Below are 18,261 nucleotides of genomic sequence, written 5' to 3'. Positions count from 1 at the left end.
TCCCTGGTATCCACACATGAGTACCAAGAAGGCCACAAATTCAATCTGGAAAACGCAAGAATTTTGGCATACGGAGATATTAGACAAGGAAGAGAATTTCTGGAAGCATGGTACTCCACGGCGGATTCCATCAACCGGTGCATCAGACTGGATCCAATTTACGCACCCCTACGTGCAAAAGACCAACATCTCAACCGGAACACTCAAGGAGGATCGAATATTGGATTCACAAACAAAGAAACAAGGAACTCCTCGGAGTCAAATCAATAAAGGTCACAAGCTGGGACTCGAAAGGACTGAGGCCAGTCCAGGCTTAACCAGATTACGATGGCAGGGAATGCCAAGCTCAAAGTTCACGTGGTACCGGCGGAGGAGAGTATGCACACGAATAAAAGAACACAACGCGGCCTTCAGGAGACATGGTCCCTGTCCCTGGTATCCACACATGAGTACCAAGAAGGCCACAAATTCAATCTGGAAAACGCAAGAATTTTGGCATACGGAGATATTAGACACGGAAGAGAATTTCTGGAAGCATGGAACTCCACGCCGGATTCGACCAACCGGGGCATCAGACTGGATCCAATTTACGCACCCCTACGTGCAAAAGACCAACATCTCAACCGGAACACTCAAGGAGGATCGAATATTGGATTCACAAACAAAGAAACAAGGAACTCCTCGGAGTCAAATCAATAAAGGTCACAAGCTGGGACTCGAAAGGACTGAGGCCAGTCCAGGCTTAGATAGATTACGATGGCAGGGAATGCCAAGCTCAAAGTTCACGTGGGTACCGGCGAGTGGGGACAACGGAGCAACCAATGGAACCGACCGACCGAACAACCAATCGCGATCAAAGGTCATACCCTGCTAGCAGCACGTATATTAACACACGCGTAAGACTACCCAACGCGCAACCACTAACCCACCGCTACGTACCAATGCGCTTCCCAATAACGCACTGATGATGTCACCTCGATTGGTGGTGAAACGTCTGCAATCAAATTGTTCAGCCCAGCGAACAGGCAACGGATCATCTACGCTACTTGAGCTACTGACATTTTCCTCTATAGTATGGTCAACAGCTAACACAACCGATTTCGGTCTGATGTGCATGCGATTGCAAAATTCAGTTTCCCTTCTGAGTATATAGGTGAAGGTGATAGAGGAAAGCTAGTGCGTCATCTACAGGCTCAACACGAATTTGTCTCTTTTACTTACTGGTCGAACTATTTCGTAGAGATCTGACAGTACTTCCGAATGGCTTTAACAGGGAATACGTTTTCGAGATTATCGTGTACTCAGCACTTACTCGACCATATTAACTCCGGCTTTTGAATCATGACTAGTCAAACGATACAGATTCATACTTACAAAACCGTCATTTTATCGCTCCTAGAATTATTGCTAGAAATGTATCGGAATATGAGTAGCTCGAATGCTTTCATTGGTGGTTGATCACCAACCGCGCACTAATGATGTCACCTCGATTTGTGGTGAGATGTTTGCTAGATAATTCCCAAGCTCGCTGAACAGATCCACAGCCCCCTGATCAACCATCGATGAATTATTGTTAGGTGGGTAGTTCTATACGGACTCTAGATCCCTGCCCCAAACCCCGAAATACTGCGTGTCCGGCGACATACATGCATACATACATATGTTTCGGTTTTTACTCCATCTTTCGGAGTTAGTAGTGTGAGTATCTAACTGCATAGTAATCGTATTTGCTCCGATCATTCCACTGCAGACCAAACTGATTTCAAAGTGGGCTCATCCGTGTAGCTAATTCAGACATTTAGCACTACAGTGGCTAACATGTAACACACCATCATTGATCGCTAAAACAGGTTTTTTCCCCCCCCCCCCCGCCATAATCATATTTCGGAAGGTCGTACGTAACAATGCATTCTATACACGTTGCGTCCCATTATAATCATTTAACCGAAACTGGTATTAAAGTTTAGCATGAAAACATCACAAACGAAAGATTCGGCTGGGTTCCAGGTGAGTCTCTCGCAGAACCAAATTTGTTTGCAAATGAGTGGTACTTCGCTAAAGTTTATCATAGTTCTTCAGAGTTTAGGGGGTGGTCACTGGCCTCCGTAACTGCGAGGTAGAGAGACCTAGGCCCCACCAGTCCATGCACATGCTGGGTAGTGTCATTAGCCGCTTCTGCTGATCCGCTTATGCGACCGTCTGAATGATCTGCATGCTCGGGTTGTTCAGACCGGAGGATGAACAGGTACGTAGTTATCTATATTCGTTCACTACTATGGGGCTTGTGGTGAACGCCTGCAATGGATCTGCAGTTTTTCCCAGACGCCTAGCTTACCCGTCAGAAGACTGGATCATTGTTAACATGCTCTTGCATAGCTTCGTCTAGAAAATATTCTTTCAAAGAAATAATATCACAAAGAATTTGTGATCCATTCTGGACACATGGATACATTCTGCTTACGGCGTGGAAAATGAAACATGAATCACCTGGCATGGATGCTGTCTAATGATGTAGGCTGTGATGATGACGGAAAGCGGATGAACAGATTGTCAGTTCCGTACTTAATTTTCACCTCAGCTGCAAAAATTGAGAATTATCTTGGTTTATCACCAACAGCTACCATTCTGTCCATGCCTTAGTAACCGGTATCAGCAATCCTAGATGCCAAGTTCGCCAAAATAATTAGTGTAGCTGGCGACGTACAGAGATTTTCATTTGTCTTGAAATGAACTGTTTGTGACACCTGGACTACAAACCGATAGCAAACTGCCGCCAACATCAACTTGTCATGCCACTCTAGGGAAAACTGGGGGCTCACAATCATCATAACATAGCCAACGGTGGAATAAGAGGCGGAAAAGTCGTCATGAACTTGGGTCCTCATGTTACTCGCAGCCTGAAATTTCGTATAATTTCACATATCTTAAAGAATGAAATTTGTCAAGATGTTGAATTTTTTGGAGAATATTTCGGAAAAATCCGTGTAGGTTAGTGGTGGTGCAGCAACCTTTGGAAGCTTGACTCTCCGTCATTAAAATAAGGCGAAATCTATTTGGTTCCTCAGTTGCTCCACTTCAGCGAGTCTGGGCACATGCAGCGATTTTTGAAATACTTAGCATTCAGTCTAACCTCTTTTATTTGACGGTGCGGCACCTGTCATTGTCTTGGTATTAAACCCAACCCATCCGTAAGTCCCCTCTGAACGACACTCCGTATATTCACATCTTGGTCTGAGTAACGAGTGCATCACAATACGTGAAAATTTGAACGACCTCCTAGTTCCGTGTTACGTGGTATTCTCTCGGTGGATGTTGCTCAACCTTCGGACGTAAGTGTATTCTTCGATAACCCCGAAACAAATAACCGTTTATTTGCTGCATACATGTCCTGAGTAATCTGTGTTGCTACTTAGGCACTTTGAAAAGTGTTTCAAAATTGACCAACTCACTTATGACCCTATGGATGGCATTTCAAAACAGCATGTGTGACCTCGTCTCATGAAGTGCAAGAAAATGCGTTCTTTTCTTGAAGTGGTAAGTATCAGAATTCATAAATGATTCCACAGCTTGCAGCTGAAGTAACGTGAAAGGACAAACGCAACATGATTTCTTGTTGAGTATTTGTCCAGAACTCATCAACTGTTAGAGAAATAGGAGGTACACTGAAGACAGCAACAGAATGTAACTGCAAATACGGTCGTCTTGAAACACGAACAATGGAATACCCGAGCGCTAAACAATGAAAAAATCGGCATGAGTGCAATCTCATGAGCCATCGAATGCGTGCCACGGTAAATGCAATCTAGTGTACATACTGACCATAACGTTTGTGTTCCACTCGTGCCAATTACAACCGTAAAACCGAGCAAGGAGATGAGCGGACTCGAGTATGGCCAATGTCGGCGCTTCGCCATCCACTCGGTCCAAATTGCTGAGTCAACGCTCTCTGGAGCGCTAATCGATCCGCATTCCGATTGGCTGTGTTGTGTAAACTTAATTAAGTCACATATCTACGGAAGCGCATCGTGGCAGCCGAAGACCAAGGGAAAATGAAATGAATTTGTGGTCACGTTTGGATGCTGTATCGTTCTTTTGTTATTATGAGTGAGTCTGGTAAGGCCCAAATCCAACAGCATGACAATCACGAGTTGTCTACACACCTACCGCCGTGAAGCTGCGAATAGAGATGACTATTATGGTTGTACGTGGTTTTCGGATTTGTAGAACTCATGTTCACATCACTGTCTCTTGAACAGTTCTCCTCCTCTACGCCCTGGTATACTTGTTCCGCTGAGTCCACACCAAAAGGAAGGAGCACTCGATTCGAGTTTCAGTTTTCTTGGAGGTCATCAACAGTGAGGAGATTTGGTAATTTTCAGCTGAGATTTCGTTCTCACTGGGAGTCATCAACAGTGCGCATCTCATGAAGCTCCAGGGAGTTTTGAACCAGCGACTTCCCGGCTAATAGCTTGAACCGTTCGGCCAAGAAAGGCTGGTCAGCAGTGTGACCAACTCGCGCCTGGAGGGGATAGAGAGAGAGAGACTCTCAAAAATCTAGTTTTCTTGGAGGTCATCAACAGTGAGGAGATTTGGTAATTTTCAGCTGAGATTTCGTTCTCACTGGGAGTCATCAACAGTGCGCATCTCATGAAGCTCCAGGGAGTTTTGAACCCGCGACTTCCCGGCTAATAGCTTGAACCGTTCGGCCAAGAAAGGCTGGTCAGCAGTGTGACCAACTCGCGCCTGGAGGGGAGAGAGAGAGAGAGACTCATCAAAAATCTCCAGCAGGTTTCAGGCGTCCATGGCACTACCTGGCTCGGAGGTTCTGAGGGGCGTATCAATCGATCGACAGTTAACCGGTCGTCATCCGAGCCCCGGACAAGCCTATTACTTCACCAAATCGTTAACACGTTCGCCCTTTCAGACTTGGTAATTCAATTGTGTCCAGCGTTCGTAGCTTGAGTAGCGGTAACATGCGCACCTCGCATATCCGAGGGTCAAACCCCGACACTACTGATGCGCTCCACTGAGAGCTCCACTCAAGACCAGTGCCCTCTTCTTTAGTGTGGACCCACAGAAAGCAGAACGAAGCTGTGGAATGGTCCATTGGTCCAATAAGAACCAGGCAGGGTACACCAAAGTCTTTGATGCCTACCAAAACTAGCATTTGAACCCGTAGTTCTTTCGGAGTCCGTAAAAATGTGGATACGGATAATGTTGCCACATATGGTAGTAGGTTGCATTGAACATGGCACTAAATTTCGATAGTCCATGACGAATCTTATGACTGACAGCTGTAACGGAAAGCCAACGAAAATCGCAGTTGGTTATGGTACAGTTGTCTGTCCAATCGTCAGACAAATAGCCAGTAGTCTTCTTGTCCCAAAATTCGTCTGTTATTTTTGTCTATCATTCCAGCCACTGCATACATCCGTGCTTGATGGTGGCCTGTTATTCCGTGAGCTGACCTTAATACGGCCAAAGCAGTGTCGATGATAAGTGTCGGATAAGGACGCATCTACTAACCAGGACCTAGACGCGTTTTTGGAAAACCGCTGACCTCCCTGTCTGTGTCTGTCTGTCTGACTACCTATCTGCCTGTCTGCCACCTTCAACCACCACCAGTGTTGTTGTGGCCAAACATTAGAACAAACTATTCGTAGTCTCATGGGGAAGAGCTTGTAGAACGGAAAAGGTAGGCCATCAAAAATGAAGTGCTGGGCGCCGCGGATGAAACAAATCACTGTGGGAATCAAGCATCTAGGTCTTTTGGTGTGACCATTCTGAAAGGTGTAGAGAACATTCATGTAGCACACATTATCTTGCTACCTGCCGATTCTGCCTCCAATTTCCATTTTGATTCACATCGTTTAAAGGACAGGTATTTTCTTAACATAACATACTACTCATAAAGCCGTTGAACACTTTTGGATGGTCAACTGCCAGTTCGATACTGAAGAACTTGAGTGTGCTCGAGAATCTACTCATGCTCACCTTTACTCCAAGCGCTACCGTTTCGTAAAAATTGACTTTTCATGATAGATTTCCCCGTGACACATGAGACATAGGTTTTTACCTTAGGATTACTCACGTCGATTTCCGATCAACCAGTATGTCTGGCACTATCGGTCATGTTTCTGTGTAGTCCAACTTGGCCACAAACTTACAAAACTATCTTCACCATTCCTCGAAAATGGTCAACTATTTACTTGAAACCCATACTAGTCGGCCGATTTTCACAAGTGGATCGATGAATGTTTATCTATTTAAACATTCAAGTGCCTATAGAGTGGAATATTGATCGCTATTCAAAGTAAACATATGTGTATGTTGTCTACAAGGAAGGTTTCGTCCTAAGGAGCATTTCTTGTCTTGTTCTGAATAAAAAATTCCAGAACATCTTGCAGACTCCAGCGTTATTTCTTCCCGCTTACAATGACACTGTATTACGGATGTAAAGTAGTAGTGAAGCAATCACGAGGACTTCACATTGAAAGAAAAACAAAAAATGCCAACTGATATGCCATAGCAGCTGTGATTTCCTGTTAAGTTTCTGTCAGATGGACGGGCTAGACCCCAACTACCACTTTTCGGAATGTAGTTTCCTTTGATTTCTGGGTGATTTCTGATGATGGAGTGAACTCACTACCTCAAACCAATCCTTCATAGAAAGAATGATGTGAGTAAGAAAGTTTGAATACAATCACATATGGTTGGCCAACATCTGAAACGGAATAAACAGTCAGCGAGTTGATTCACTCCATAGCTTGGGTCCCCTGGGTCCGAGTAGCCCAGCGGACAGCATCACGGAATTCGGTTACAACAACCCCTGGTCACACGTACTTATCCTCGAAGGAAACAACACCAAAAACCTTTTCTGTTTTTATCCGCGTTGCGTATAAATCGAGGGAGAGGTACAAATGACACACACAAAAGGACTCCCACGACTTTTTTACTATGACGAAGGCAAATTAAACTAACAAGGCCTACCTTATGGTTACACTGCTGTTTGTTGCAAAATGTGGAGTGTGTGTAGGTGTCGGCCGCATTTCCCAGTCAGTATGTAAGGCGACTCGTTGTGGCTACTTACGCTTTCAGTCACTCGCTGGGAATACAAGCAGACATCAGTCCCTCCTCTCATAACCCATACATTTTCCTCCATGGCAACCGATGTCATCTTGTCACAGACTGTAAATATCAAACAAATCATCCAATTTATTCAATACTGATGTCATGAGATCGGGCAAAAACTGGTTCCAGTCTCTTTCAGCTTGCGAATGCACGTGCAATATGTATAACAAACCATGCAATTTAAATTTCTTGTTGTTTCCCTCAAAAAAACCGCTCCAGAGGACAGTGATGGACCATAGGTAAATTAAATTTAAATTTTCATGGAGTATCACACAGAGTTGGACACGTTGCTCCAAGCTGAGTCCCATTCGGCTTAGCCAGAAACGCAGGGGATTGGAGAAAAGGGGAAGTGGGTTTCATCCTCTTCAGGGAAGTAGCGAAATTCTTTCGTTCTATACGTTCCTCCTACCCCCGAACATAAACCGACCCAACCGGTACATGTTGCAACCATCAGAGATTCACAGGGGAATGTTTTTGACGCCTTTGTGCATAATTGCGACTTCGGACATCGCCCACGATAGCTTATTAGGTAGGAGACTCACCCGCTAAGCGGGAAGTTGCAGGTTCGTTTTTCCTTCAAGTATTCAATCCTTTTTTCCTATGTGTGCTTTGGCCCATATCCCAACATTTCCGCATCCCCGCCGCACATATCAATCAGAAAGTGTTATTGTATGTTACTAGAATCACGTTCAGGCCATTCGGGCTACTCCTAGTCATGAAAGCTGCTTTTGCATTCACATCAAGGATAAAAATACGAACTAGTTTTGGCTTGGAACCCCCTCACTCAATTATATGTTTATTAGGAATTGTTTGGATTCCGAAAATTTCAGTCAGATAACGCCTCTCACTTTTAGCGGGACACATGAGATAGGCGCAGATGCGTCCGGTTAAATGACCCTTTGTCCAAAATTCACAAGCCACTGATCCCAAACACTTATCGTGCAGTCTCGTGAAAGTTTAAGCATTTTTCCAAATTAACTTTGACTGTCACATGAACACCCCGTCAAATAGTTATGTTTCTTTTCAAAGTGTCGTCCCACAAGCGGCACGGATGCCTAACTGACCAAAGAAAATCACAGAGTTGAGATAAACACCCACTTTAAAATTACGGGATCATCAAGCGGAGCCACCAGTTGAAGTTTAGATCTCTGATTCGTATCGTAGACATTCTGTGGTTCAACAATTCCATCAATGATAACGTCATGGAACGACTAACATCCTTCAGTTTCTGGAAGTGAAAGAATGACATAGCGCTTCAGCCCATGCTACGACGGTGAGTTTGTTATACAGTAGCTCGAGATGGCTCAGCGGTTAAAGAATGAACTCACTGACTGGGAGCTCTTTGGTTCATAACCCAACCCCTGCATCTTGACTGCTCCTGTCTAGGCTTGGGAAGCCTGGCAGTATCTCAGCCCTCGTGCTTCCTTCAGTCGGTATGGCAGCTAGGCCCCAAAAGGGTGTCACAGCTAGACAATTTTTCGCCTTTGTTTTACGGGAAAGGTTTTCTTCACTACAAAACAGAAATTGTGCGGGGTAAATTGAGAAGACATTTCGCAGACATATGTTGTTTGCTGTCATTAGGTGTAGCGCCAAGGAACAATGTACTTAAGGTTCAACTACCTGAAGAACTATGGTTGATGCAAAGGAATGAACTTCTTGAAGTAGATCTACCAATCGTATTTTGAATTTGAAGATATCATAAGAAAGTCATTGCTAACGAAATATTTTTCCTAGCTGACAATAAATTAATTTACTAGCCTTTTTTATCTCAAGCTTTTTTTTATAAAGTTTGTGCTGGTTAGAAAACAAGGTTTCTCTAGACCTATTTGACTGTGGCTTTGTTTTTGGTCCCAAGCTTCAGTCAAGCAACAGCTCAAAAATCGAAGCAATTCATGTGCTGCCAATTGGTGTCTCTTTCTTAAAGCACGCAGGCAACTTCAGCATCTGAGTTGCTCAATGCATCTTTCAGACATGACAGCGTGGTTTCTCACGAGATGCAGGTGCACTTTTGACCTGGCGCGATAAAGGAGCACCGGCCAGTCTGGACAACGGACGATATGTCCGGATCTGAACACAGAATTACTACTCCGTATAACAGTAGCATCTAAGCTGAATCCAGTCACTGAATGACTAAACAGTTCGCTAACAGCCAGATGTCTAAATCGGTCAGAAGCCGGTTAGATAAAAAATCCCACCTCAAAACAAATTTGCCAGTTGCACGATAGACACCTGGTCATGAAGCAAGAGCCTTACAATTTTAGTCAAGTGGCCGCACATTCAGTCCCTGTATACCTACACGATGAATTCCAGTAAGGTGGAGAATATACGTGTGGTCGAAAATCCCACCGCAGCTTTCCCTTGAACACTTCTGGATGTTTCATAACATTTCTACGGATTTCAACACAATATCCTACAACGATACTGGATTTTGCACATTATCTTCGAGGTCGGAAAACACTCAAGATGGACCCCACCCTATCTTCAAGTCTCTTTCAGTGTCGTTTCAAAAGACGAATTAGGACAATCTGCCGGCGCCTCAGCGAATATCCAAAAATCCGTTCATCCGTAGTTCAGAGCGGCTGCGAGCACTACGTTTTGGTATTAGTCATCTTGACATGCAGGTCAAAGTATGGACATGATGCCAAGGTTGGTTAGTCCAACTGTTTGATGTCAAGCGCCAGAGACATGCAAGTATTTCTTTCGTGAAATCGGGACCGAAACAAACACCTCAATGTGAAGTTATCTACCCACACTATTGGGTATTAAAAAAAAGTGGGCGCTCCCCGTCGTATCTGGGGTGTTTGCTCGGCTGCAGCCGATAGTAGTGGCTGAGCATCAAGTTTACTTCCGAAACGATTAACATCCTTCAGTTTCTGGAAGTGAAAGAATGACATAGCGCTTCAGCCCATGCTACGACGGTGAGTTTGTTATACAGTAGCTCGAGATGGCTCAGCGGTTAAAGAATGAACTCACTGACTGGGAGCTCTTTGGTTCATAACCCAACCCCTGCATCTTGACTGCTCCTGTCTAGGCTTGGGAAGCCTGGCAGTATCTCAGCCCTCGTGCTTCCTTCAGTCGGTATGGCAGCTAGGCCCCAAAAGGGTGTCACAGCTAGACAATTTTTCGCCTTTGTTTTACGGGAAAGGTTTTCTTCACTACAAAACAGAAATTGTGCGGGGTAAATTGAGAAGACATTTCGCAGACATATGTTGTTTGCTGTCATTAGGTGTAGCGCCAAGGAACAATGTACTTAAGGTTCAACTACCTGAAGAACTATGGTTGATGCAAAGGAATGAACTTCTTGAAGTAGATCTACCAATCGTATTTTGAATTTGAAGATATCATAAGAAAGTCATTGCTAACGAAATATTTTTCCTAGCTGACAATAAATTAATTTACTAGCCTTTTTTATCTCAAGTTTTTTTTTATAAAGTTTGTGCTGGTTAGAAAACAAGGTTTCTCTAGACCTATTTGACTGTGGCTTTGTTTTTGGTCCCAAGCTTCAGTCAAGCAACAGCTCAAAAATCGAAGCAATTCATGTGCTGCCAATTGGTGTCTCTTTCTTAAAGCACGCAGGCAACTTCAGCATCTGAGTTGCTCAATGCATCTTTCAGACATGACAGCGTGGTTTCTCACGAGATGCAGGTGCACTTTTGACCTGGCGCGATAAAGGAGCACCGGCCAGTCTGGACAACGGACGATATGTCCGGATCTGAGCACAGAATTACTACTCCGTATAACAGTAGCATCTAAGCTGAATCCAGTCACTGACTGACTAAACAGTTCGCTAACAGCCAGATGTCTAAATCGGTCAGAAGCCGGTTAGATAAAAAATCCCACCTCAAAACAAATTTGCCAGTTGCACGATAGACACCTGGTCATGAAGCAAGAGCCTTACAATTTTAGTCAAGTGGCCGCACATTCAGTCCCTGTATACCTACACGATGAATTCCAGTAAGGTGGAGAATATACGTGTGGTCGAAAATCCCACCGCAGCTTTCCCTTGAACACTTCTGGATGTTTCATAACATTTCTACGGATTTCAACACAATATCCTACAACGATACTGGATTTTGCACATTATCTTCGAGGTCGGAAAACACTCAAGATGGACCCCACCCTATCTTCAAGTCTCTTTCAGTGTCGTTTCAAAAGACGAATTAGGACAATCTGCCGGCGCCTCAGCGAATATCCAAAAATCCGTTCATCCGTAGTTCAGAGCGGCTGCGAGCACTACGTTTTGGTATTAGTCATCTTGACATGCAGGTCAAAGTATGGACATGATGCCAAGGTTGGTTAGTCCAACTGTTTGATGTCAAGCGCCAGAGACATGCAAGTATTTCTTTCGTGAAATCGGGACCGAAACAAACACCTCAATGTGAAGTTATCTACCCACACTATTGGGTATTAAAAAAAAGTGGGCGCTCCCCGTCGTATCTGGGGTGTTTGCTCGGCTGCAGCCGATAGTAGTGGCTGAGCATCAAGTTTACTTCCGAAATCCTATCCTGGAGAACTCAACAGCAAATGGCCAAGTATATCTGACACCCCACGGTGTAGTGTGTGAGGATTGCTAACTTACCACGCGATAACAGAATGCAAAATTGAAATCGGTAGATTTTCGGGGCCTAAACGCGGGGTCTGGGGATATAGTTACCCCTAGGTCGACGTATGTACTAGATACCAGGCACTATTAGATACGCTTAGCCTAAATTTGTACGGCTTATCTTTCTACTGGGAGAGAAATATTCTATAATCAGACTTATCTAACAAGTATACCACTGGTAAATAACCCAATTTCATGAAATCCGAATCCATCTGGAAACCAGTAAAGTATGAACATCTCTATTAATATCTCTGTACTATTTGGTTTTCCGTGTATTTTGAATTTATGCGTTGTCTGGCGAATTTTCAAGCCTTTAGGAAAAGAAATTGCTCGAAGTAATGACCCGTAACCCAGTGTATCTGACACCTCTAGTCACTACAGGCACTTGCCTCAATCCACCTGGGTGAAAAAAATATTATACTGGAATATTTTTGACCAACTGTTTTTATTTTACAAATAATTTCAACTTTGACAGATTCAATGATGCGCTTCAAGCCTGCCAATTCAAAAACTCTATACAGTGCGAGTCAACCGGGAAATGTCTGGGCAGTTGAACAAAGATATACAAAGTAAATTTAACGATGCAAGAGTCATGATAAAATAATCAGTTCCCATGATGAAGCAACGAACACTTTGAATACAAACCAACTATTTGTAAAATCTACTCATTCGTGAACTAATTTGGTTGTAACGAGAGTCTCAAGAGAATCGTAGCTAAATCCCTCGTTTACAATATTCTTCTACTGTACAAGATCCACCCCATTTTAAGAAAATCTACAGTGAGACCTCTAAAATCGAATGACTGAAACATGCGGCGGCCTTTGTACATCACAGGCATTTGAGAAATAGCACACGAGCGATTCAGCTGGGATTCAGTCGAATCTCTCTTTGACACTAAATTGGGTTGTAAATGAGTGTAGTTCGCCGTTTCCATTCAGTTGATGGGGACAGCGCCAAGAATGACGAAACTGGTGATGGGCTGTGGAAGGATTTTCAGCAAGACAAATAAGTTGTTTTTTTTACGAACGTGCAAATGCGACCGATTGTTGTTGAAGTACGTATACATAAATCAGAAACAACAGTATACATAATACTTTTCGACGTCAGGAAACTTCTTCGGACATCTACGTTGACCGGATGTTTTCTATCGGGGGAGGCGACCAACTAAGAACTGTTCACTATGACGTAAATATCCATCCTACTTTATGACCCTTCCATTGTATCAATAACAGCTTTTTGATCATCTGGTTATGTCTATCACCGATTGCGTGTAAAATGAACATCATGTCCGCTTTTTTGACCAAGAGGGAAAGGAGTTTTCTTCTAGCTCGATCGATACGTTGCTGCAGAAAGCTGCAAAAACACTGACGTATTTCGACCGGCATGGTGAGCGCCATACAACGTGGAAAAATAGTTATTCTCAAAAAAATGGCGAATTGTCTGCTCCGCGGTGGTGTTTCCTCTTGGGACAGTTGACCAATAATGATACCTCTAGCATTTTTCACACGCGGGTAACGACATTCACTGTCCACCCGAAACCACAGTCCCACGGGATCGGACAAAATGACCCACGCATTTGAGAAGCACAGATTCGGAGCCATATAACTGGAAGACTGTCCTTACAGATTATGTTAACAGCTAACAACATGGATTAAGGACTAATGAAGAGTAACCACATGAATCGATTACACATAAATCTGGATATCTGCACCTTGGGAGATGATAGCCGAAAAAATCAGGTGTCTAAGGCACGAATTTCGGCTCAAGGATATNCTCTTTTGTAGGCTACGTTCTCTGAAAATAGACTGAGAAAAACCTTTCATCGGTACCTTTCAGTTATCACTATACATGCTCACATTCTCTCTAGGAAGTGGGCGTTTCATGTCTACCTGAACGGAACCGGTACGTCTGATGTTATTCCCTTTAGTCGTTTAGGTTATTNGCAGGTCAGTTAAGGAAGTAATCCCAACAATATCTTCAAATACTTGTGTTGAGGCTGATCACTCTTGGGTATTTTATCCGTATTCCTTGTTGCCAAGAATTGACTTACTACAAGGGAGGTTTGCACTAGTTTAACAGCAGTAATTAGCATTCAGTTCTGTCGATTAAACTGGTATGACCTGTAACCTCTTGAGAGGCAACCTATCTCTCGTAATGCAGCCAACATCAGGACCAGACCAGTTAGTGTTCCATATTGGGAATCACTGACGTTCTTTGCTTTCTTGTTTGGACCAGCGTGAGTTCATGGTCTGTCCGAAACGATCTCAATTCGGTAATTGAAATGCATGTCTGTATGGAGAAGATACTCCTTAGTCTGAGAACACTAAGAAAACATTGTTTAGGATTCAACAACTCTGAGGAGATCAATCATTACTCCTTCAACCATTACCTTCAATCCGCACTGCAAGTGTACAACAAATACTACCGTGTAGATGGCCTTGGCAAACGAATCACATCGCTAAAGCGTGACCACTTTCTCCTGCTCAGGCGTGATAGTTCAGTTGTGTGGAGCATGTACTTGTGGATTAGTCGCAACGCAGCTGGCTTGCATGACAGACGTTCGGGGTTGGAATTCCGGCACGACCGATGAGCTTGAACATGAGCGAAATTCGAGTCCTCTCTTGGGTACGAATAACTTCGTCAGGACAGGAAGAGAACTGTTCAAACGTGAGTGACGTAAATGCAAATCCTAACCCTCCTACAGCAGCTTTGTCGGAGAGCAGAATATCTATGTTAGTAGCGTAGATTATTTATAAACCTGTTCTGTTGGAAAAGTACAGTGGTAGTGCTCCCTACTGAAATCTGGACAGTCAGAAAGAAGCGACCTCATATGCGGCTTTGCGAAAAAAAGGTAATACTGTCAATATGTTTCAAAGCTCGAGAGTTTTTGTATATCTGGGAGTGTTCGTTTCCCCCGACTTTGTACCTTTTTAAAATTGGTGTGACTTTTCAAGTTTAGCAGCACTGAGGCGTGCGTCTTAATGAGCTTTCGAATAGAAATAAACTGATTTTACCCAATCTTACCGTTGAATCTCTCATTTCAAAGGCGACAGGCTTAGGCTAAATGAACACCACGACTACTCACCCAAAGACAGCAGACTAATTCGATAAGTTAAATCCGCAGAGCACAATTTTTGTGTCACCTCGAGTGGATTTCAAACCGGCTTGAATGTGAACAAAACAGTTGGCAAAATTTGTATCTCAGATCAAACGAAACCTAACATTTCATGCATTCTGAATAGTTGGGCTTGGATGCCAACTACGACTGTTCTTGCAGTTGACCAACAATATCTTGGCTTCCCATGCTGTTCACATCTAAGATTGCATCTGTCCACGTTATCCTCATTTGAACGACACTCTTACAGCTGTGTGGCTGTTAGCTGCTGGAACAACAATAACAACAGCAGCAACGACAAGACCACTTGCGTTGGACGAGGAGGAGAGCTGCTTAGGCGAAAGTACTGCGGAAACCATTTCAAGAAATCCCCGATCTATGGAACAGTATCAGTTAAATGGAACATGCTTTATCGGTTGTACGTATATTAGGAACTTGAATGAAATCCAGGCGTTTTTAAAGACTGCGCCTAGCTATATCACAACGTTTGTGATGAGCTTCCACGAAGTTATGATGACTAACCACTATCGGTCTAATTATCACCGTGTCTTCCATGGTGATCTTTGATGACCAGCAAGTAATCAGTATTTAAACTGAACTGCGTAATATCTGTCTGTACTTACAGCGAGAGGTGTGATTCCTACTGCATACAGATTCCTACATACAGATGAAGATCAGCGAAAGATTACTTCATTCTCATGAAGGGAAATTCTCATTAAGTTGGTGCAAACTCTTCGACAGCAACCTCATGAATAGTTTTCCCCATGAAAATGTAATACAATCTCTTGAATGTCATGCAAACGGATACATAAGGTGGATTTTATACAGCTTATCCATTGGAAGAATACCATAAACGAGTGATTTAGCTGAGATTCAGGCCATCCTCCTGTGAAAACGAGAATGGTATGCAAATGAGTGTATTTGGCGTTCTTCTCACTCCTTTACTCTGTAGATCAGTTTCATGGTAAAGCTCTTAGCTCCATGACCGGGTAATGTGCCCTCGTACACTATCTTACCATGTAAAGATGTTCCAGACGCTGGTTAGTCGGTAGACAGCCATCGCGAACCCGCATATACGAGGTCATGACTCTGTCTAGGTCTCAGAGCCTTGGTCGGAACAAAGGTCACAACCTCGTAATCATTAAATTTGTCTGCCAGCATTGTTCCACTTATTACCTAAAGTATAGTGCGTGCGTTTTGAGACAACGTCCAAACCCGTGTGAGAAGCTGCGCTTGATAACTCCTTCCGAGACATTATCCCACGTCTTTATGTATTTCAACTGGCTGTTGTATAAAACTGCCTGCGCGGCTGTACATTTCTACCTACTGACACAGAGCTTAAATCTACTTCACTACCAAAGCGGATAGTCAAGCTTTAGCACAAATTTAACATTGATCTAGGCCACTTTTGCGCAGACTTCGTCATAAACCTAGTGAAGCAATCAGCGTATCTGACTTGTTCGTGATACAATTGCTGGCGATGGGAACACACGATCTGCTTAGACCAACAACTGAGTGATTTTAGTTTGATAGAGCCCTGCACACTCTCAATAAAATGAAACAAAATCATGGACAAGTTCTCTGGCGACAGGATATACCAAGTTATTAGCAACAGGACCATTCAATCGCATAAGAGAAGTAGTGTCTCAAGTCGTACATGCCTCACCAGACTGTCGATCTGTTGAAAATATTGTTACACTCGCCACCCCATTCAGCTAAGCCCACAATGAACTTATGTAAGGTAATTTTGTATCGACTCTGTTGTTCTGTTGAATCAGTCCTGTCAATGAACAATGCAGGATGTCTTCGAGAAATACACTCAGTTGCAAATCAATTTGGTTTTCACGAGATTCAATTGAAACTCTCGTTTATGATGCTCTACAACTGGAGAGTTTTCAGCAACCTTATGAGTAGTTTCCTTTTTGAAATTGCAGGATGTCATTGTCTTTCAAAAAATTTCCTCCCCATTCCCACAAAACCACCCTAACCCTTTTAACTGTGGGATTATCCAAGTCATAAGTAGCTCAGAATATAAGGCACTGGCTTTGTGGGCTAGCTTCGAGACCTAATTTATGTTTGGCTACCCAGCTCCGTTTTGAAAAGCCTTGTGCAGAGGTGTTGAGAGACAGAACATGTAGGATATCCACCTACGAGAAGTGCATCCGTACACAACTGTTCCAACAGTCACAAATCTGAAAGGTCATCGGTGTGCGCGTACCTGTCTAGTATTTTACGGAGAGACGGCAAGTTTGGACGTAAATGTCAGCCTGTTTGGTCGCATGTAGCTCTTATTTTCTTCACCTCTACATTTACCCAGCTGGTCGAATAGCTGGCCACAATGCTCGACGACTATCACGTGTGCAATCTCATCGCGATTAACCGACCAAGTCCATGAAATGTCGTTCATATGTGGAGTAGCAACTAGACCTCACTAGTTGAAGATCTCATCCTTCTTTATGAGTCTGTGCAACTCACATTACAAAAAATACATTCAGAATGGGTCATTGTCGTCGGATTTGGAAAGTGCAGGAATTCCTGTCGGCAGAGGCGAATGGATGAGTGGGCGAGGAATCGCATGGAAATCGCACCAGTCCATGAAGGTGCTGAGTGGATTCCAATATGGTACGTCGTACAGCTGACGTTTTTTTTAATTACCCATCACTCCCGTAAGGTATAAAAAAGTGCAGCGTCACCGAAACTGTATACCTCTGTAAGCTCAGAGACATAAGTGACGTGGCAACCACACCTGATGGAATTTCGGTCGCATCAATTAGGCATTGGGTCAGTTGATTTCCAAAAGTCCTGTTTGAGAAGCCCTGTTTATTCCGAGTGACTCTTTGGCTTTGGTAAGAGACGTGAGCGAAGAGCTTTGCTGACTCCAGTTAAAAGCGATTTGGATAGGTGCAATGCGAGTGTAACTAGGCTGGTGACCTGAAGCGAGTAACAGTGTATGGTTGAATATGCTCGCCACAGGTTTAGTATGGCCACTTCTGTCTACATCCGGCCACCAACAGGCAGCTCTGATTAGCAACTTTTCATGACGGACAGCAACAAACGGAGGTCTTGATAGAACACTTGATACTTTCGTATTGATCCCAGGAAAATTCCACAGTGTCCTCTGCATTTTTCACATGCACATTTTTCGTCTAGACTACACTCTTATCTTAGTAACAAGCAACTGACAGATAGGGGGAGAGATAGACAAAGTAGAACAATCAAAGATACGATAGAAAAAGGATAAGTGATAAACGTGGTACGCCTGTTTGCTAAGTGTCATGTGCATGCAGCTGAACAAGAAAAGAAGCTCGACATGTTCTGAAGTGTTAATCTGGTCAAATTGTCGAGATTCGCACAGAAACGAACATGACTCCGGGAATGAAGGAAGATGAACTCCATATCATGTCTAGTTAAT

The 18,261-nt window shown here is 43.5% G+C and overlaps 1 protein-coding gene across 1 annotated transcript in view; it reads left to right on the top strand.

Annotated features, from left to right (window-relative positions):
- Positions 1-1,968: 1,968 nt before the first annotated feature.
- Positions 1,969-18,261, top strand: part of T265_10982 (hypothetical protein) — a gene marked incomplete at both ends in the record, with an annotated part of 90,480 nt that continues 74,187 nt past the window's right edge. Inside the window, one exon of the mRNA XM_009177511.1 lies at positions 1,969-2,007. Within this exon, the coding sequence (XP_009175775.1) occupies positions 1,969-2,007 (39 nt within the window). The remainder of the gene's footprint in view (positions 2,008-18,261) is intronic.

The sequence above is a fragment of the Opisthorchis viverrini genome (assembly GCF_000715545.1).
Source record: "Opisthorchis viverrini unplaced genomic scaffold opera_v5_431, whole genome shotgun sequence".
NCBI lineage: Eukaryota > Metazoa > Platyhelminthes > Trematoda > Opisthorchiida > Opisthorchiidae > Opisthorchis > Opisthorchis viverrini.
Note: the sequence above shows the minus strand (reverse complement) of the source record. Positions and strands in the feature narration are given on the sequence as shown.